Source organism: Dasypus novemcinctus, chromosome 20 (genome assembly GCF_030445035.2).
Source record: "Dasypus novemcinctus isolate mDasNov1 chromosome 20, mDasNov1.1.hap2, whole genome shotgun sequence".
In the NCBI taxonomy this organism is placed as follows: Eukaryota; Metazoa; Chordata; class Mammalia; order Cingulata; family Dasypodidae; genus Dasypus; species Dasypus novemcinctus.
Genome location: NC_080692.1, coordinates 20,975,980 through 20,996,485, shown reverse-complemented (window position 1 = coordinate 20,996,485; position 20,506 = coordinate 20,975,980). Strand labels below are relative to the sequence as shown.

Sequence of the window (20,506 nt, the reverse complement as noted above, 5' to 3'; positions counted from 1 at the left end):
GTGTAATGACATAAAAGGCGGGAATACAGTTGGCTTGTAAGATTTAAATCCTCAAACAAAGCCCAAGTTTTAAGCCAATGATTTCACACCGCTTCCCATTAACTTTTCATGAACCTGGCTAACAGGAAACCGACAGACTGAGATTTTGGATCGTTTTATTTTCTAGACTCTCCCTCTGGCGGAGGCAGAAAAAGAATCACAAAACAAAAAGAAAAAGAGGGCACAAACAACGGGTACGGTGCGTTCGCCAATAAGACAACCCTGAGTAAGAGGTAACTACTAGAAAGCAGAGAGAAAAAAAAGAATAACTGTTTTTGCATTTTTCAGCCCTCGGACACTGTTCCAGAATTCCGCCCTGCCTGCCAACAGTACTGGCACGAGTGCAAAATTATTCAGTATCACCCACAACCTTCTGCTTCGCCATCCTCGGGAAAGACTGCATCCAGACTCGGTTACGAAACTACTAGGCCGGCCGTACATGCACTTTTAAAAAGGGGAAACTGAGGCCCGAGAGGACAACGAGAGAACATAGCGAAAAGTCCAAGAGTTTCCCAGGCAGGGAAAAAAGTCTCTGCTCACGGTCAAGGCTGCGGAGCCGCCGCTCCCCTCCGCTCACACTCACCCTTAAAAAGGGGGTCCTGCCCCGGGGAGTGGGGAGAGAGGGCTCCCTCCCGGAGCGGAGCCCCGCCCTCTGCCCTCAGACCTCGCAGCCGGACCTCCACCTTCTCTCTCGGTCTCCCCGCCCCGCTCGCGAGGGCCCGGGCGCAAGCCCCCTTACCTATCCCCGCCAGGCCCGAGGCGGCAGCGCGACGCCTCCATCCCGCGCCGCTCAGCCAGGGGCGCCCACGTCCAGCCCGCAGCCTGCGCCGCTAGGGTGGCGAGCCCGGCACGCAGCCGGACGCCCCTGGCAACCACACCCCGCACTGTCCCGACCGCCTATTGGTCTCTGTGCCGGGCGTTCCTCTCTCATTGGCTATTGCCGCCACCCCGATGGGAAAGGGTTTCTAAGAGGAGGGAAGAATTTGGGAATCCCAGGCGCCTGCGCCGGAGCGGGGCTGATGCGCCAGCGTTGGGCGCCGCGGAGCGCGGCGTCGGCCTGGGGCCGAGAGCGGAAGCGTGTGCTGGCCTCCGCGGCTTGGGCTGCCCGCGACCCGGCTGCGAGCCCCGCAGAGGAGCCGCCCACCCCCACCAACCGCCACCCACGGAGTGGCTTTCCCGCACCCCCGTCCCCCGCCCAGTACCCAAAGACCACCCATAGCGCTCTCGGAGGTCTGTAATGCAAGGACTTACAGACGCCTGCTGGCCCCTCGGGATCCCTCCCCTTCCCTGATGCTACAGCTCTTCCTCTGAGACACTCAAGTTTCCCCTGGCCTCACACTTCAACTGCTCAAAACCCCGTTTTCTCCCCTAAACTTTTAGATATTCCTAGACCTGCTATACACTCTCTTAAAGCCCAGAAAATCAAGAGCAACTTTTCCATACACCTCTCTCTGCGTCTACAGACCGTCTTCAAACATCCATATCCCATCATGGGATCCACTGTCTAAAACTGTACCCTTGTTTCCAATAAATGTTGTCCCCAACCATCAGTTCCTTTCTTATCACCAATATAAAGTCATTGCACACTGACTCGAGTTTACTGCATTCCAAAGTCAAACTTTTATCCACATTAGTTTTGAATCCAGAAGTTAATTTTTTAAGAAACAGAATTTGGCACAAGCTTTGAACTCACTGGGTCAGTCTCTGCTGTGTGAACCTAAACATGGTTCGTTCTCTGTGCTTCAAATTCCCATCTATAAACCAAGGGAAGTGGCCTATGGCTCCAGCGATTGAGCTCCTGCTCAATCTACAAGGGAGGTCCCAGGTTTGGGTCCAGTGCCTCCTAAAGAGAAGACAAGCAGACACTGAGAGCAGAGAGCAAGCCCAGACGAGGGGGTTGGGAATAAATAATAAAAATGTAAAAAAAAAAAAAAAAAAAAAACACACAAGAATAAGCAGCTGGGGCTGGACCTGACAGAGAAGGTTCTGGGGTTAAAGGAGATATCTGAATGGGTAAAAGGACAAGTGAGACATTTTTTTCACTAGGCAGCCCTTCTACATTATTTACAATAAGTAGCATTGTCTGAAAACTTTCCACTTTATTTTCATACATTTTAAAGTTATAAGAAATCATTTTCCCACCCTATTTAACATTCATAGATCTTTTTTGGTTGGGAACAAAAAGTTAAAACATAAGCAAGCCAAAGTAACATATCTATGTCCCCTTATCTCCCCTGGTCCTGGTGTATTTACGAAAACAGGGCTTGCTGCCCTTTCCTCACCTTTCCCTTCCAGCAGATGAGCCAGGCTGCAGAGATCCTAGCAACCATAAAAAGCCATAAAAAGTCACAATGAGTCTGTTTGACTTTTTTCTGTCTTTCAGGTCATAAAGGAAGCTGCCACTGAGCCTGGCACAGAGTCGGTACTGAAAATGTGGAATGAACTAGTTTGAAGGATTAACGTGTAGTGGGTTAATGGAAACAAGGACCTTTTGTGAATGGAGCAGTAATGCTGCCTGACAGTGAGAAGCAGAGTTCTCTAAAAACTTTCTGCAACCATTTATTTACATACATTTTAAAGTTAAAAGAAATTTAAAAAATTTTAAGCAGTTAATATGAAGTAGTGTTTATAACACTAAACCCAACAGTTTATGACATCAGGTATTTTAAAAAGCAAATCAGAGAATTCCTTTATGCCTCTAGATCGCTAGTTAAAATATCTATTTTATTTATTTCCATTTTATTCCTTTGATGTACCCTCTTTATGAAACTTTATGAAAAGCAGCAATTTCTTGAGTTTCTTAATAAAGAGAGTCTGATGTCTGGGAAATCAAGTCAGTTCTTCACAAGGAACTGGCTTCTGCTCAGCTTCCCTCTCTCCCTGAGGTAGGCAAACAGGTGCTTCCGTCTCCTCCAGGTGACCTTTACGCCATACTTCTCCTCAGGAGTGTCTTTAACCAGGGCAGGCCCAGGCCCTGCTCTCTTGGGAGTACTAGTGTGGAGCGAGCCGCTTGGAAGCCCTTTTTTCCTTTGGTCAGGGCAAATGGGTTCTTCTCTCACAGAAGATAACTCTGGGGTCTGAATATCAGGTGGAATGAAAACATAAGCTGGGCTTTGAACTACATGCACTGACAGTTCCCCACTGCTTTGGGGACTGAGCATTGGAATGAGGGGCCTTCCAGAAATGTCTTTTTCCAACTGATTGGGGCACTCCTTGATTAAGGGGATCCCCACTGCCACTGAACTGGAAGAAGTCTGTGGACTCTCAAAGGTTAGATGTGGAAAGCTGGAGGTGGCAGATTTTCTACTTGAACGTCTTGCCTGGTCTCGGCGATGACGTTTCCGGTTGACTGGGCACCAGCTTTCTGCTGTCATGTCAAATTGAGGCAAGACCTGAAGATTAAAAAAAAAAGAGAGAGTGGTGAAGAAAGCCAACCACTACGTACAAACCTGAGAAAATTATAATCAGAAATCCAATGACCAGAATCCTAAATGGGGGACCAATATAGAAATAGACACAGAAACAAAAATAGCTGTCCAATGGGATAATAAGAGAAAGGGAAAAGAGCCTTGAGCAAACTAGTCAATCTCTCTGGCTTTCAGTGTCCTTGTGTACAAGATGGAGACAGTGTGTCTCTTTCACTGCATCACACCATACAACTATAACTTGAGTATCTTTACACTTCGTGAGAGCAGGGACCAGCAGTCTTGTTCACCATTAGTCCCCAGCACCCAGCTGAGTGCCTGGACCAGGATAGGCCCTCAGTCAATGATAAATGGCTGAATGCATGAATGAGGTAGTGAGATCGTGTATGTAAGGCAACCAGCACGAGCCTGGCACATTATAGTACCCAATAAATAGTCATTCCTATTCTCAGCCACAGGATTCTAACGTTTCAGTTTCTCCCTCAATCCTGAAACAAGTATATGGTTCTTCCAAGCAGTCCAACCGAGTTATATTTATTAGGCACTATTAATTAAGCAGAGCTTGTGCTTTTGTCTAGACCTTTTGCTATACTACTTCCTTGCCATATAGAAGTTATACTCTTTCCCCAGTTTTAAATGGTTAAAAGATGACATATGCAATTTTGGTCATTTTTTTTTTTCCAACGTTCACTCCATTAAATAGTAATGAAAATACCCAACTAAGTACTCCACTTCTCATGTGAAACTCAGGGAACAATCTCATTTTTCACTACTCATCTTGTCATTTATCTGGGTGTGAAAGTTTTATGCTGATCTCCTTTAGAGGAATGCAGGGGGAAAGGCAACAATTCTAATCAACCCATGTCTCAGTCTGATATGAGAAAAAAAGATATAACAGAAGAGATGGGTGACAACAGACATAAAGGGTATACTACTTCCTTGTCTCTGCCCCCCAGAAATCTTCTTATTCCCGGTTCAAGGGGCAGAACTGTCCACCTTCTGAGAAGCCTAACAGAGTCAAGTCAAAGTAAGAATCCCATGGGCCTACCCAGGAAGTGATGGTATTGTGGTCGATGGGCTTGCTGGGCACCTGTCTGGTGTGGGTGATGGGCAGCTGTGGCGATCCAGAGCGGCGTTTGGGGCCCTCCAGTGGTTGTTGCTGGAATAGCAGCGGGGCTTTCTGGGCTCGTTGGTGGCGTTTTTTTCTGGGCGGCATCAATAGATGAATGAAGAACAGTTAGCAACCACATGATGCTGGCTGCAATCAGGTAGAGGTATAAGTTCCAATTCCAACCCATGCCTGTAGAGAAGAAACAAAAGCTGGGAGAAAATAATTCAGATGAAATGCAAGCTCTTCCTGATACCCTGGCAGCCTACTTTATCAAAAACAAGGTTGTGGGGAGCACAGCTTCCTATACCTACACTATCAAGCAAAAACACAGTAGTTCCTATTCGACAACAACGTTCATTCAACAAACATTTATCAAGCACGTGTTAAACACCATGCAGGGTATTGGGAACTGAACCATTTCTTCAACAAGCATTTACTGAATGCCCAGCACTTGTGGAGAAACAGAGGTCCCTGTTTTCATGGAGCCAGCAAAGGAGACAGTCAACTACCATACAATAGGAGAAGAATGTGCCCCCTCTCTTCGGGGGGCTTCCGGGAGAGGATGACGCCTGCCCTAGGGATGGAAGGGCTAGGCTAGGCGAAGCAAAGAAAGGAGTGTACACGGGGTGAGAAAGTGTGCACAAAGGCACAAAGACATGACAGAGTGCTGCGAATTCAGGGAAAGCCAAAATCAAGATAAGTGGACACAGGGTATGAAAAGACAAATAGCAAGAACTGAGTCAGGGTCAGATCAGAAAAATCAAGTGTGCCATGTGAGTTTGGACTTCAGCCTGAGAAGTCGTTGGAGATTTTCAAGCAGAAGGATATGATCACATGTGGCTTTTTTTTTTTCCTCCAAGAATAATCTGATCATACATAAAAGCAGAATAATTAATGAGCCCACATGTAGCCATCACCCAGCTCCAACAACCAGCCAATCCTGAGCCATCCATGACACTTTCCACTTCCCCACCCCTGCATTATTTGAAGCAAATATAATCCAAGTCATCATTACTTTCATTAGTATATTTCCATATATATACTTATATTCCTTAATATCATCAAATATCCAGGCAGTGTTAAAATTTCCAATTGTCTCATAAATGTCATAATTAGTTTTTTGATTTTGTCTTTTACACAGATCATCCTGGCAACAGTATGAATGGGAAAAAAAGTGAAAAGAAAAAAAGGACAAAACCCCTACCCTCAAGGAACTAACATTTTAAGGAGAACACAGGTAATAAATGCATCTATTTGCTTATTCAAATTCATTCAACAGATATTTAAGCATACTATGTACCAGACACTATTCCAGGTGCTGGAAATATAAACGAGAGAACAACATAAAACCCCTGCCCTCATGGTACCTACATCCTAGAGAAGTGGTTAAGAGGTATGGAGAAAAAACAAACAGGATAAAGGTTTGAGCCTTCTGAGTGCTATTTCAGACAGGGCTGTCAGGAAAGCCTATCTGAAAGATGGCATCTGAGCAAAGACCTGAACAAGGAAAGAGCAAGAAGCAACGGAGAGAGATGAGAGAATATTCCAGACGAAGAGAGCAGTAAATGCAAAGACCCCAAGGTAAGAAACAGTAGGGTCAGCATGATTGGGGAGGAGGTCATAGAAAGGCAGGCACACAGGGCTGACGCAGGTTTCTGTGGGCAAGATTAAGGACTGCGGAGTTTATTCCTTGATATCAAGGAAGCCACTGATATGAACGTGACATAATTTGATTCACAGTTTTGTAAATCTTTGTGAGAAAAGCCTCACGAGCTTGGCAAGAGGGGAGTGGAGAAAGGAAGCAGAGCCCAGTTAGAGGGCTACTGCGGGAGTCCAGTGGAGATGATAGGAGTAGCAAGGGGTGCCTGAGAAGTATTGAAATTCATGACTTGCTGAAAATCACCAGCCTAAAAGGGGCTCACTGTACTGCTCAGCAATCCTACTATGTTTCTCTGATCAGTTCATCCTCTGCAAAGATCATCTTGAAACTTTTCAACTTTCTCAAAGCATCTGAACTCCCCTTCCAGTTCAACAGAAGACCTTACTTCTTACTTCACAAATACAGAAGCCATCAATGGGAATATCTTCATTTTCGAGGAATCAAACACACAAACCTATGTACATCTGTATCCATCCTCTTTCCTCCAGCTGTCATTAGAGAAGGTGTCAGTCCCTTCTGCCATCTAAGGCCTTTCCCTGCACCTTTCTCACTCTATACACTTCTTAGGTAATGTCATCTGCTCACATTTCCACCTAGCAGTAGATGCTTTAAACATTTCTATGTTCCATTTAGAATCTCTAAGGTCAGGACCCATATTTCCCACTGCCTATTTGTCTCAAATATACCTCAAACTCAAGTTTAAAACAACTCATGGGAAACAGAGTGGCTCAACCAATTGGGCTCCTGTCTACCATATATGAGGTCCAGGGTTCAATGCCCAGGGCCTCCTGGTGAGGGCAAGCTGGCCCACACAGCAAGTTGGCCCACGCAGGAAAGCTGCCCCGCACAGGAGTGCCAGATGGTGCAGCAAGATGATGCAACAAGAGACATGGGGGAGAGAAAATAAGAAGACATAGCAGAACAGAGAGTTGAGATGGTGCAAGAGAGTAATCGCCTCTCTCCCACTCTAGAAGGTCCCAGGATCAGTTCTCGGAGCTGCCTAATGAGAAGACAAGCAGACACAGAAGAACACACAGCAAATGGACACAGAGAGCAGACAACAGGGGGCAATAGAGGCATAAATAAATCTGTAAAAAAAAAACACACACAAAAACTGAACTCATGATCACCTCCCCCATTCTCCACCCCCCCCAAAAAAAAACTAATAATCTTCCAGGGTCCTAATGACATGATCCAGTTATGCAGCCAGAAACCTTGGCACTTCCCTCTCCCCTTGCCCAGCCAACCCGACACCCAGCCCTGTCTATTTTACCTCAAACATATCTTCAGTATTGCCTTTCTCTCCCTCTCTCCCACCACCACCGGCCTTCTTCAAGCTCTAACAATTCCAGCCTGAAGTACTGTACTAGCCTAACTGCTCTACCCTAACCCTAACCCGCTCTGGTCCTTTAAAAGAGGCACCTTTTAAAAAGTGCAAACCCAACCGTGACTCACTCCTGCTGAAAATTTTTCATTGGCTTTCTTTAGTTCTTGAGGAAGGACAAAACTCCTCAGAATGGTTAAGGCCTTGCCTCTTCTGGCTCCAGGTTCATCTCACACCAAACTCCATTTGGGTCTCAGCTCAGCTCAAACTCAGAGATTCTTCGGCTTTTGGACTCACCACGCTTCCTCCTGCCACACAGCCTTTTAGGGTATTCCTTGCAAGAGGGCTTCCCTCCTTTCTTTGCACAAAGGCATCAGATCTCAGGTCAAGCTTCATTCAGAAAAGCCTTCCCTGATCTACCTTAGATCTCCACAAAAATCTCCTTATTATAGCTACTTGAAGCATATTTACTGCCATATATCACTTCCCAGGCAAGCAAGAAATGCATTTATTTATTATCTGGTAATAGCCGGGCCCACCCCACCCCCCAAACACACCCACTAGTTTTGTAAGTTCAGGGGAAGAAAAAAAACTAGGTCTGCCATTGTATCCCAAGGGTCTGTCAGCGTGCCTGACACACAGTAGGGGCTCAAACGCTATTTGTTGAATATGTGAGTAAATAAAGCTCTTTATAGTGTCACGAAGCTTGGCTTTGGGGGGGACTGCGGCGCAGTCTAGCCCGCCGGAACCACGCGATCGTTAAGCGGACGTCAATCGAGTACGATCTCCCCCCAGAAAGGAAAGAGGCTAAAACAGACATTTTAAAAGGGTAAGCAAATCTTGAGGGGAGGGGAGAGGAGGGCCCGGGAGGTGCGGGGCGTCGCCGGGGCCCACGAGGGTGGAGGGTGGGAAAGCCCGGAGGAAGGCAGGCCGAGGGCGCCGCGCCCGGGCCCCGCCGTGCCCCCGCGTCCCGCCCCGACGCGGGGCCCCCGCTCCTGGGCCGCCCGGCCTCCCACCGTGGGCCACCCCTCGGGCCCGGCCGCCCTCGGCCCTCGAGCCGCGCCCGGCCCGCCTTACCCGCCCGGCGGCTCCGCGGCCGCGGCTCCTCTCCCGGCCGCCGACGCGTTCGGGCCCGGAACTCGGAGACAAGGGCCGGCGCCGATTGGCGACGCCGCGTCACGTGACCGCAACGCTCCGCCGGCGCCAATTTCAAACAGCGGAACAAACTGAAAGCTCCGCTGACGGACCCCACCCCCGGCCCCCGGCCCGGGACCCCCTCCCCTCCCGGGATCCCCCGGGATTCCCCACCCCTCCCGCACCGCCGGGGACCCGGCCGGCCTGGCGCGAGTCCCCGACCGGGAGCCTGGCTCGGCCCCCAGCTTGGAGGAGCCTGGAGCCCGCCCTAGGAGCCGGACCCCAGCGGGAGCGGCCGCTGCAGGCCCGAGGTGAGCGGGAGCGGAGGAATGGAGCCCCCGGCCGGGCCCCCGCAGGGCGGGGAGCAGGGTCCCCGGCGCCGCTTCCGCGCGTCCTCCAGGCCGAGGGCAGGGTTGCTGGCAGCAGGGCGCGGGGCAGGAGTGGAGGGTTTGGGGTCACGGAGAAGGAGGTCTGAGCAAGGGTGCACATTTTTTCTGCGTCCAACCTCCTGCCCTTGGCCTTCTCACTTCTTTCTCAAAGCACCTCTTGGCCTCCCCCTGGACGTTTGACCTCTGCACCCTGCCCCCGGGCTCGGGAGGGCTGGGGTGGACCGTGGCCAGGCTGAAGACTGAGCTTGTGCTGCATCAAGTGAAAGAACAACCCCCACGCACACTCCCCTGCTCCCAGGCGCTCTCAGCGCGAAGCAACACTTCCTCTACGCTACCCTTTTTTCTGGACCCTTCTCCTAGGTCTTGAGGACCTGACAGGGTTTCCCTGGTCAGGGTGGGGGTGGGATCAGAGGGGTCACCGGGGAAGTCTCCCAGGGTAGAAAGTTTTGCCCAATGATAGAGAAAGGCTGATCAGAGAATTGACAATTAAGACTTGGACCTGGAAGATGGAGATGGGGGGAGAAAAGCTTATCTAAGTATTTACTGATTGATATTGGGGATTGGGATGAGGCTTGGAAACATAAGAGGAAAGTAAAATTGAGATTTGAAGGTTGAGGAGGCCTAGATATGAAGGAAGGGGAGGAGACAAGGTGGGAGGGCCTGTGAACTCTAATATCAGATGTCAAGCAAGTGTGGCAGTGGTTTTTTAGGAAGATAGCAGATGACCTAAACAAGAGACAGCCAATTCCTCTGTCTCTTAAAGTACCTCGAAATACAATTATACAATTTTATGTAACAATACGATATTCCTTGTAACTATTAAAATCAACAAAGAGGCTTTTTTTCTTTTGGATTTTAAGATCAAACTACTTTCCTCAGCATTTCTAGAGCCACCTTAGCATATTGGTGATCACACATTCTAGGAGTCAGGAGTTAGGGATTGTAGTCTTGGTCCTGGAAGAGAAATTACTTAATGCAGCAACATGCTTAGAAAGTTAAAATATGGATAAGATGAAGAGCTAAATGCTATTATATAAATATTTTGCAAATTGTGAAAGAAAATACCCTTTTTAAAATTAGAACAGGTATATTATAGCCTATGAAATGAATGTACAATTTGTACAACTTTCCCATAGGCCTTGAGTAGAATAGTTTCCCTTTTATCTGAGGTCTTGTGAATGGGGAGATGATTTCTCCAGCAATGTGGCACTCTTCTGATTCTGTGGGCACTGATCCTATTATTTACAAAGTAAGGTGACATAAAAATATAAAAGCTTTATCCTAGAATGGATTATGGGATTGGAGTTTTGTTACCATGTGTCCTATTCTGGCATCTTCTGTTCCTGTCCCTATAGTCTGTGCAGTTCATCTATGTTATAGTAGGCAACAACAGAGATTTTCTTATGTTTCTGAGGCCAAGCATTCTTAAGCTTCCAGGATGTGGTCTTTGGCTATCTCATCCTAAATCCAACTCTGTCCCACTGAATTATTCAAACCCTTCAAATTACTTGTTTCCTTCAGTTGGAGCTTTCTTTTTTCAGCGAAGCTCATCTCCTTCCTAACTTCTGAAAGGCCCAAGGAACTTTTACTTTCATACCACTGGCCACATCAAGAGGAACACCTCTCTCCAAGAGAACCTGCTTCTCAGCCTAACAAATCTCTAACACCATGCTTCTTCTTGTACTTTTTAGGGTCCCTGCTTGTGATTCTCAATGGAGTGTGAAAGCACAGATTCATAATGAAAACCAGCCCCCGTCGGCCACTGATTCTCAAAAGACGGAGACTGCCCCTTCATGTTCAAAATGCCCCAGGTGACACATCAGAGGAAGAACCCAAGAGGCCCCCTGCCCAGGAAGAGCCTAGTCAAACGCAGGCCTCTAAGGAGGTGGCGGAATCCAACTCTTGCAAGTTTCCTGCAGGGATCAAGATTATTAACCATCCCACCATGCCCAACACCCAAGTGGTAGCCATCCCCAACAATGCCGACATCCAGAGCATCATTACAGCATTGACTGCCAAAGGAAAGGAAAGCGGCAGCAGTGGGCCCAACAAATTCATCCTCATCAGCTGTGGGGGAGCCACCCCTCACCCACCAGGATCCCAGCCTCCAGCCCAAACCAGCACTGATGCCAAGACAGAAGTGATAACTGAGACCCTGGGTCCAAAGTCTGCAGCGAGGGACACGAATCCTCCTAGACCGCCCGCAGCCCCTCCTGGGCAGAGATGGGAGAGCTATGGTATGTGGACCACAAGGCAGAGGAGCTCAGCCTTTCCTCTCTACTGCCAAGATCTGCGGTCGGTCATGTTGATGCTTGTACCAGACATCTAGCCTGAACCAAGTGAAAGTCTTGTCTTCATCCTGAAACCTTGACCCTGCTGAAACCAGGACCCCGTTGAAAGGGTTGCAATTATAAGTTAGCATTTCTATTGCCTTTTTCATATTGGAGAAAGATTGTTTATTATTTCTATTTATTCTTTCCATCGACCTGATAAGTAGGAATCTTTCTCCATCTTAATAAAAGAAAGCTGAAGCACAAGGAGGAAAGGTGACTTTCCTTGTGCAATACTCAGAAACTCTATTGTAAATTTACCTTAATTGATCTCTAAGTTTTAGTGTGACTCAGAATGAAATGCAGTTCCAACTATGCTCCTGGGGCAGGGTAACTAAGAGACACATTAGATTCAGCATGTGCTCCCGATCCCTAAGGGTAGAAGTCTTAGAGGGGTGATCCCTAATTAGCAGTTTTGATGGGCCTGCCAGGAGTCTGGTCAGGCAGCTAAGCAGAGTCTTGGATTGTTTCCTCTCTAGCTGCTGGTGAGGCTGTAGGCTGCGCGCTCGACAACAGCTTGACCAACATCCAGTGGCTTGGAAAGATGAGTTCGGATGGACTGGACTCCTGCAGCATCAAACAAGAAATGGAGGACAAGGAGAATCGTCGCCTGGAGCAGAGTCAGGTTAAGGTGAACTGCTCTAGGGTACTCATTAGGGAAGTCAAAGCCAGCACAGGGGATTTCTAAGAAAGAACAATGGATCAAGTGGCCTGTTGGAACAGAATATCTAAGTTCTGGCATTAGCCCTCCACTTAGTGCTATTCTGTATAACTATTGAGCTACTTTTCTTCCTGGGATTTTTTCCCCCATCTTTGAAAATTCCTTGAGGGCAGAGATCTCTGACTCACTCTGTGTTCCCATCGGCATAGCTATAGCCTTAGGAGGTATTCAGGAATCCATGAAAGAGTTCTTAGTTTGGGAAGCAACTTGAATTTTGTTTGTTTTGTTTTTAGGAGGTACTGGGGATCAAACCCAGGACCTCATAAGTGGGAAGCAGCCACTTGAGCTACATCAGCTCCCCTTGAATTTTAAGAAGATACCCCAACAGTGTAAAAGGAATGCCACCTCTCTAACAAGATAGTTTTATTAGAATACATAGTATCAATGGCAAATAAAGTGAATTAGATGAGAATTTGATACATTTCCCAGCAATCAAAATTAATTTGATCCAATTGTGTGGTCTGAGGTTGATTTTCACAGTTGCCAACATCATACATCTAGATTCTATTGTATATACCCTTTAATCATTCATTCAATAATGTTTAAAAGTGAAATTTTACACTGATGTATACATATGTAAAAACTAGTTGAGTTGTACACTTGAGATTTGGGAAATTTAAAAAGTTATGTCTCAATTGTTTTTAAAAAGTGAGTCATCAGATCTTTGCCTAAGACAGCCAAATGTCTGACTGGTCTGTCCCAGACTCTTGGGACCATTTCTCTCATACAAACATTGATATGACATGGGTTTATTCAAGTCACATCAGGAGTAGAAATGGTACTAAGACCTAGGTTTCTTGACTCCCAGGTCTGAAAAAAATCGGTATGTTTGTTTTGTTTTGTTTTTTGGTATAAAATCAATGCTTTGAGAATCACAGTCTGTATCACAGTAAATATCCAAACACTTCTGAGAGCTTTCAACTAGAAAGGACTGACCTTAGCTTGTTTTTGTTATCTTCAGTATGATGGATGATGACAGAGAAGTGGTTCAAGCATTGGCTAGAAACTGGAGTAGGTCATCTCCAAGAGCCCTCCCAATCCTAAAATGTTATTCTGTGGAATAGTGGTCTCAGAAGAGTTTTATCCCACAATTCTATGGGATAAAAGATTTCTCTGGGGATGTTCAGGAGGGAGCAGTTGGCAGGTGGAGAAGTTGCTGTGAACTCTTCCGTGTCATTCCTTCTTCTTGTCTTTGGCTTCTCATAACCCTCAGGTTGAGGAGCCCCCGGGAGCCTCAACATCCTGGCAGGACTCTGTGTCAGAGCGGCCACCCTACTCTTACATGGCCATGATACAATTCGCCATCAACAGCACCGAGAAGAAGCGCATGACCTTGAAAGACATCTACACCTGGATCGAGGACCACTTTCCCTATTTTAAGCATATCGCCAAGCCCGGCTGGAAGGTAATATGCCCCGTGGCAACCAGAGTGAGGTCACTCTGGCCCTACAGTTTGTTGTGTAGCGGTTTGTGCCTGGTACTCTAGGAGAGCAGTTAAAATGGAAAGGATACTAGAACTAGGAACAAAATGCATCCTTTAGATTGTGACTCGATCCTACAGAACCCAGGCAAAATCATCAATAAGAGCTCTGCAGACACTTCATCCGTCGCTACCTAAGGTTTATGGAGACTCACTGTAGCACCAAGCCCGCTTCTGTGCTACACTGAACAGTCCTTGATACCCACAGCTGGAGTGACTAACAGCTATTAAGATTTCAATGGGGAAAAAGCAAGGCTGCCTGTGAGCCTTATGACCGAAGATTCATTTCTTGCAATGTCACATATCATTTCTACTGGGCAGTGATTTTCTCTTCATTTTCTTCACAGGAACATTAAGATGCCTGGGAGTCATTGTAGCTCACACAGTTGGTCAATGCCAGAGTCCACAAATGAGGTCTTTGGACTGGTCCTCAATTCCAAGCCAAGGGGTTTTATTTTTTTTTCCCCCACTTTGCAACTCTTACCTTCACACTCTTACCTCAACTTAATTTCCTGGTTTCTTAATATTTCTTATCTACCGATCTTGCTATTGATTATATAATGCTTCACAGACTCACTGCTTTTTCGTAGCCCCTGACAGCTATCCAGGTCTTCTCTTTATCACTAGCCTAAGGAATGGTACTGGTTTTTACTCCTGTAGAGATCAGAGGGTTTGTGACTGAGGTTGATGACTCTGCAGTGTGGGCTGTAAGGGAGGGAGTTTCCAATTGGCAAGTTTACAAAGATACTTGATAAATCAAGCCTTGCTGGGTATGGAGGGAAAGGCCAGCGCCTAAATTACCCAGTCAGCTTCAAAGGTGATATTTCTGAAGCTAAGGTAACTGATAACAGGTTGTCTTTATCTTCTTCCAGAATTCCATTCGCCACAACCTTTCTCTCCATGACATGTTTGTTCGGGAGACGTCTGCCAATGGCAAGGTCTCCTTTTGGACCATTCACCCCAGCGCCAATCGCTACTTGACGTTGGACCAGGTGTTCAAGGTGAGTGTTAGGCAGGGTTGGAGGACCTAATAACCAACTCAAGAGGAAGCAGTTTCTTACGATGCTCGTCTTTGATCAGGGAAGAGTTAGAAGCCGGCCAGCCAATGGTAATTAACAAATACCAAACAGTATGCTTCGTGCAAGCCTGGGGCATGGAGAGAACTGTTCCAATCCAAAATAGACTCCTTCCCAGGACAGTGTTTCCCTGAGCTCCCTGGGGATAAGAAGTACTTGGGATGCCTGTTAAAATATAGCTTCCCCGGCTATTCCCTTGGATTTCCTGATTTAGTGGGTATGGGATGGACCCCCAGGCATTTGTACTTTTAACAAGTATCTCAGGTGATTCCTACAGAGAAAGTTTGGAAGTTCTTAAATAAATAAAACCTTTAGACTGGAGACCAGAAGCTGAGCCACCAGGACATCTTTTCAGAAAGAAGAACTGTCTTAGGATTTCAGAGCGCCCATAAGGCTGGGAGGGACAGTTGTCCAGGGGGTCCCTTGGCATCCGTCGGGAGTGTGTGTTCTTCCCAGTGTGGTCAGATCGCCCCACGTCGGTGGTAACTTCCATCTCGTTTCTCTCCCCCAATGCCTGGCCGCCACCAGCCTATGGACCCAGGGTCTCCACAGTGGCCTGAGCACTTGGAATCAGTAAGATTCTTTCCCTCTGGCTCAGGGTATGGCCTCGTTTTCCTTTCGCTGTTCAGCATGGCTTTAGTGGATGGGGCCAAGGTGTTAATCGGGATGGGCACCTGCAGCCACGTGACCGTCAGCCCTAACCATGGAGCACCCTGAGGCTGTGGGAGTGAGGAAAAGGAGGCTGCTGGGCACATTTGTGACCATCATCACCGCATCTCCCCAGAAGCAGGGCTTGTGCCCACTTCACCTTCCTGCCCCACAGGCATCTCATCCAAGTGTGCTTAACAGAACACAGCGTGGTGGGAGAGATGCCCAAGTTTGGTGCAAACAGCAGCGACAAGTGCATGGCATGGGTCCTGCAGGCTGAAATCTATTCTCTCTTTTCTCCTTGGCTTCTCTTGACTTCTCAGCTACACACTTTAGCATCCCCTGGGAGTGATGGTAGTGTATAGACGCGGTGGTAGGACTGTCCTGTCATCGTCCACCCTGTATTTGGCCCAGCTGTTCCCACTAACCAAGGCTTTGGAGACACTGCTCAACCTCAGATCAGCTCAGTGCACGGTACCAGCAGGTGGGGTTCTGCCTCCCCCCTGACATTATTAACCCAGGTTTCTTTCTCTCTCTGTCTGCCACAAGCAGCAGCAGAAACGACCCACTCCTGAGCTCCGCCGGAACGTGACCATCAAAACTGAACTCCCACTGGGCGCACGTTAGTATGGGAGAGTGGGTCTCAGGCCCAGACCTTGTTCTGGGGGCATGCCTCGAGGGAATCGGACTCCTGGGTTCTTCTCCCAACTCAAAGGGATCAGAGCCCCGAGAAGGAGAGCAGAGCTTCTCCTTCTGGGATTGAGAAGGGGTGCACACCCAGTCCCCTGCCCCTGAACTCTCCTCTTTCCTCCTAGGCCGGAAGATGAAACCGCTGCTACCACGGGTCAGCTCATACTTGGTGCCCATCCAGTTCCCAGTGAACCAATCACTGGTGCTGCAGCCCTCAGTGAAGGTGCCATTGCCCCTGGCGGCTTCACTCATGAGCTCAGAGCTTGCCCGCCATAGCAAGCGAGTCCGCATTGCCCCCAAGGTGAGTGGCCTGTTTTTCTCTGAGCAGAAACTCCAATCAATTAAGACATGGTAGACTACAGCTTGCAAAGCACTCTGCTAAGTGTTCCTTGAGAAGCTTATAAATCTAGTTGGGTAAATAAGACATGAATACATAGGGAATTTGATAGCATTATAAGAGCTGAAAAGGAATTTGGATTATAATCAGGCGGCCCATAAAGACCTGATGGGTCTATAAAGAAGTCAGACAAAGGTGACTATAACTGATGCACTGGGACAGTAAAGGAAGAGTTCCCAAGGGAAGGAGGTCTTAAAAAGAAGTGGATTTGGATAATCAAACTAGTGTGGAGAGAACATTCTAATGGGCGTGCCATGGAGGCAGGAAATGCCAGCTTGTACCTCGTAGTAGAGTGCATGGGTTGATCTAGCCAGATAGTGTTGCCATTTGGGGCTGGATACTTCTTTATTGTGAGGGCTGTCCTGTGCATTGTAGGATGTTTAGCAACATCCCTTGTCTCTCCCCACTAGATGCCAGTAGCACCCCCCAGGTGTGACTATTAAAATGTCTCCAGACATTGCCAAATATCCCTGGGGGTGGAAATTGCCCCTGGTCATGCACCACTGGTCTAGCTTGAGGGAAAGGAGGGTAAGTTAAGACCATATTTTGATGGGCCATCAAATCTGAACTTTACCCTCTGGAGAAGGCTTGGCGAGCAGGAGCTGACAAGTGACCAAAATAGAGAACGGGCTCTCCTGCCAGCCCCCTGCCTTGCTATGAAAAGAGCAGGCATGGGCTCTAGAGTTTGGAGAGACTTGGGTTTGATTTTATCTTTTTCTTAATTTAAAGACAATATCTAAAATGTATTATTCATAAAATTATATATATGATATCAAATTTTATATCACATTCGTGGGATTGTAGCATGTATACTATTTTTATTTTAATGCGGTCTTTTTTCCCTTCATTTTTTGACTCCACTACATCTCCCCTTCCCCATCTTCACCTATACCACTCCTGCGCCCCAAGATAACCCATACTGACAACTTAGTATGCGTTCTTCCATATTTTACCCAAGCTCGTAGTGTAATATGCAAACATACAGAATCCCAGCCATTTATATTTATACACACAACACACACACCATTGAAAATGAGATCCTATTACACACTTTTTGGCATTTCTTTTTGTAATTCAACAGCACTTTGTGGAAATTTTTCCACGTCACCTGCCAAAGCTCTAATTCATTGTTTTTTTAATAGTCACATAATATTGCATGGTGTGACTATACCATACCATATTATTTAACCATTCCACTTTTACGGGCACATATTTCTGTTTTTTGCTCTAGGAACAGCAGCACAATAAATAGCTTTGGGAGTATATCTTTCTAACTAGTGCTTTTATTTCCATGGGATAGAGTCCCAGACATGAGAGTGATGAGTAAAAATACATTTTAAAGTTTACTAAATATTGTTAGATTGCTTTCCAAAAAAACTGTGATAATTCATGTTTCCACCAGCAATCTATGACAAGAATTCTATCTTTGTTAGCAATTGGTATTATCAGTCTTTTTAATGTTTGCCAGTTTAATGGGCATAAATCATCTCTCCTTGTTTAATGTTATCATTCTTTGCTTATTAGTGATTTTGAGCATCTTCTCATATGTTTGGCCACTTGGAATTGTCCTCTATGGATTGCTTATTTATGGATAGTGCCCAGTTTTCTTTAGGCTTTTGTTATTAATTTGTGAGAGCTCTTTGTATATGATAGACATTAACTTTCTGTCTTTTATGCTGAAGATATTTTTCTACTTCCATTGTTTTCTTCTTAACTTTGCTTATGGTATCTCTTGCCACAGTAAAACTTTTAATTTTTATATAGTCAAATATGTCTCTCTTCTCTTTTACAGCTTCTGGGGTTCCAGTCTTGGTTAAGAAGGCCACCCCCACCCTCAGATTGTTCATGTAGTCTCCTAGATTCTCTTGCAGAATTCGTATGGTTTTAATTTTTATGTTTAAGTCTTTGTACACTGTATACGATAGGCATTCAGTTTTATTTTCTCTCAGATGGACACTAATTATGCCAGCACCATATGAAATGCTCCATTTTGTACCCCTGGAATTGAACTACCACCTTCATCATATAGTGAATTCTCTTATTTAATAGTTATTAAATGTTTCGAAAGCCCAAAAAGAGGATTAGTATCAGTATGTAAGTTATTATAGTCGCAGTTTTGTGCCCTGCCTGGTGGCGGTGGGTTGAACGGCAAGGCCCCGGGAGCCCCCCGTTCACCTTACATCTGCTTCCCTTTCAGGTGCTGCTTGCGGAGGAAGGGATAGCCCCTCTTCCCACTGCAGGGCCAGTGAAAGAGGAGAAAGTCCTGCTTGGAGATGGGCTGTCTCCTTTGCTTCCGGTGCAGTCCATCAAGGAGGAAGAGATTCAGCCGGAGGAGGAAACGCCGCACTTGGCGCGACCCATCAAAGTGGAGAGCCCGCCCTTGGAAGAGTGGCCCTCCCCGGCGTCATCTCTGAAAGATGACTCATCTCACTCCTGGGAGGATTCATCCCACTCTCCCACTCCACAGCCCAAGAAGTCCTACAGTGGGCTCAAGTCCCCAGCCCGGTGTGTCTCTGAAATGCTCGTGATTAAACGAAGGGAGAAGAGGGAGATGAGCCGGTCCCGCAGGAAACAGCATCTGCAGCCTCCCTGTCTGGAGGAGCCCGAGCTGCTCTACCCCGACGGTCCCAGCACTTCCCGGCGAGCCGCAGAGCTCCCTTTCCTAGCACAGCCTGCCTGCCAGCCTGGCTACTCCCAGGAGGAAGGAGGCCCTTTTAAGACCCCCGTTAAGGAGACACTGCCCATCTCCTCCACCCCGAGCAAATCTGTCCTCCCCATGACCCCTGAATCCTGGAGGCTCACACCCCCAGCCAAAGTGGGGGGGCTAGATTTCAGCCCAGTACAAACCCCCCAGGGAGCCTTCGGCCCCCTGCCTGACTCCTTAGGGCTGACAGAGCTCAGCACCACACCACTGAAAAGTATTCCCCTCTTCGACTCACCCCGAGAGTTCCTCAACTCAGAGCCCTTTGACCCCACCTCTGACCCCTTCAGCAGCTGCCCCTCTACACACATGGAGGTCCCCAAGGCAGGCTCCCCTGAGCCACAGGTCCCTGGCCTGTCAGCCAATCGCTCTCTGACGGAAGGCCTGGTTCTGGACACAATGAATGACAGCCTCAGCAAGATCCTGCTGGACATCAGCTTCCCCGGCCTGGAGGACGACCCGCTGGGCCCTGACAACATCAACTGGTCGCAGTTCATCCCTGAGCTGCGGTAGAAAGCTGGCCTCGCCCTCACCACTCAAGCCCTCCGCTACCCTGGAGCAGTCACGCGCTGGGCAGCCCGAAGCTCACGGACCTCAAGCCCTCCTAGTGAGAACAGCAGGCGGGGGCCATCTGCCCCTCTCCCGGTTACACCAAGGCTGAGGTCACGACTTGGCCGCCACTGGCGCTTCTGCAAGCAGCAAGGTCCTGGAAGCTGGTCTCTGTGCCACCTTAGGCTCCTCAGAAGAAACTGGTTCCTCTCCTTTCCCTAGCAAGAGCTGAAGGGTGGGAACAGCATAAACAAGGGTGCAAAGGAATTAGGAACTCTCTAGTCTGTGCCCAGCAGTCTCACCTTCCTTGCCTCTTGTGGGGTGGCCCTTGTAAATAGTGTATATTCTCGAAATTGTCCTCTAATTATAAATGTAAACTTATTTCCTTCGATCATTATCTGGGGACTGCCAGAAGGTGGGTAGGGTGACAAAAGGTCTCAGTTTGCCTCTGTCCTGGCTTCTAGTTCCTAAAGAAGGGGGGGACCTGCAGGGCCCGGTTTCTTCCAGACCCCAGGGGTCTTGCTCTAGTGTTACTGTAGGCAACCAGACGAGCAGGTCTGCTTGCCAGTGTCCCTCTTATCACCCCTCCCGTCCCCCATGTTTCCAAGTCACCTTTCCTGCAGGAAGAAGTCCTGGTAAAGGAACTCTTTTGTACAGGGTCAAGAGTTGACTTTGGGGTGGGAGGATGGATGCATCTGAAGCAAAGAATGTGGGCGTCCAGATGTGCTCCTATTCGGGGTGTCTCTGATCGTGTCCCTAATCATGCCAGGGAGATGAGCATTGACAAGTACTCGGCCAGAGGCCTGAGCGGGCTGACAGGGCCCTGACCTGC

At 47.6% G+C, this 20,506-nt stretch overlaps 3 protein-coding genes across 7 annotated transcripts in view; 1 reads left to right on the top strand and 2 right to left on the bottom strand.

The window, feature by feature from the left end:
- Window positions 1-919, bottom strand: part of TULP3 (TUB like protein 3) — an 88,293-nt gene extending 87,374 nt beyond the window's left edge. The window contains exon 1 of one of the 2 annotated variants that reach the window (XM_012524332.4): window positions 779-919. Coding sequence is in view for 1 of the 2 variants with exons in the window: in XM_004456204.4 (XP_004456261.1) it covers window positions 779-819 (41 nt within the window). In the remaining variant the exon portion in view is untranslated. The remainder of the gene's footprint in view (window positions 1-778) is intronic. The other variant, XM_004456204.4, reaches the window with a different exon arrangement.
- A 1,199-nt stretch (window positions 920-2,118) lies between these two features.
- RHNO1 (RAD9-HUS1-RAD1 interacting nuclear orphan 1) lies at window positions 2,119-8,698 on the bottom strand. Its single transcript, XM_071210124.1, has 3 exons — window positions 8,637-8,698; window positions 4,513-4,669; window positions 2,119-3,431 (listed from the first exon to the last, which is right to left on the bottom strand). The coding sequence occupies exon 3, from the start codon at window positions 3,411-3,413 to the stop codon at window positions 2,874-2,876; it is 540 nt and encodes a 179-aa protein (XP_071066225.1). The 5' UTR covers window positions 3,414-3,431; window positions 4,513-4,669; window positions 8,637-8,698; the 3' UTR covers window positions 2,119-2,873.
- Window positions 8,272-20,063, top strand: FOXM1 (forkhead box M1). 4 transcript variants are annotated; one of them, XM_012524331.4, is made up of 9 exons: window positions 8,272-8,388; window positions 10,774-11,319; window positions 11,892-12,043; window positions 13,347-13,538; window positions 14,486-14,614; window positions 15,218-15,262; window positions 15,890-15,959; window positions 16,153-16,328; window positions 18,622-20,063. In XM_012524331.4, the coding sequence occupies exons 2-9, from the start codon at window positions 10,821-10,823 to the stop codon at window positions 19,636-19,638; spliced, it is 2,280 nt and encodes a 759-aa protein (XP_012379785.1). In that variant the 5' UTR covers window positions 8,272-8,388; window positions 10,774-10,820; the 3' UTR covers window positions 19,639-20,063. The 4 variants fall into 4 exon arrangements, with proteins under 4 accessions (XP_012379785.1, XP_004456254.1, XP_071066224.1 ...); XM_004456197.4 differs by lacking the exon at window positions 8,272-8,388 and adding an exon at window positions 8,919-9,004 and having other exon boundaries at window positions 18,622-19,739; XM_071210123.1 differs by lacking the exons at window positions 8,272-8,388; window positions 15,218-15,262 and adding an exon at window positions 8,919-9,004 and having other exon boundaries at window positions 18,622-19,739.
- Window positions 20,064-20,506: the final 443 nt, after the last annotated feature.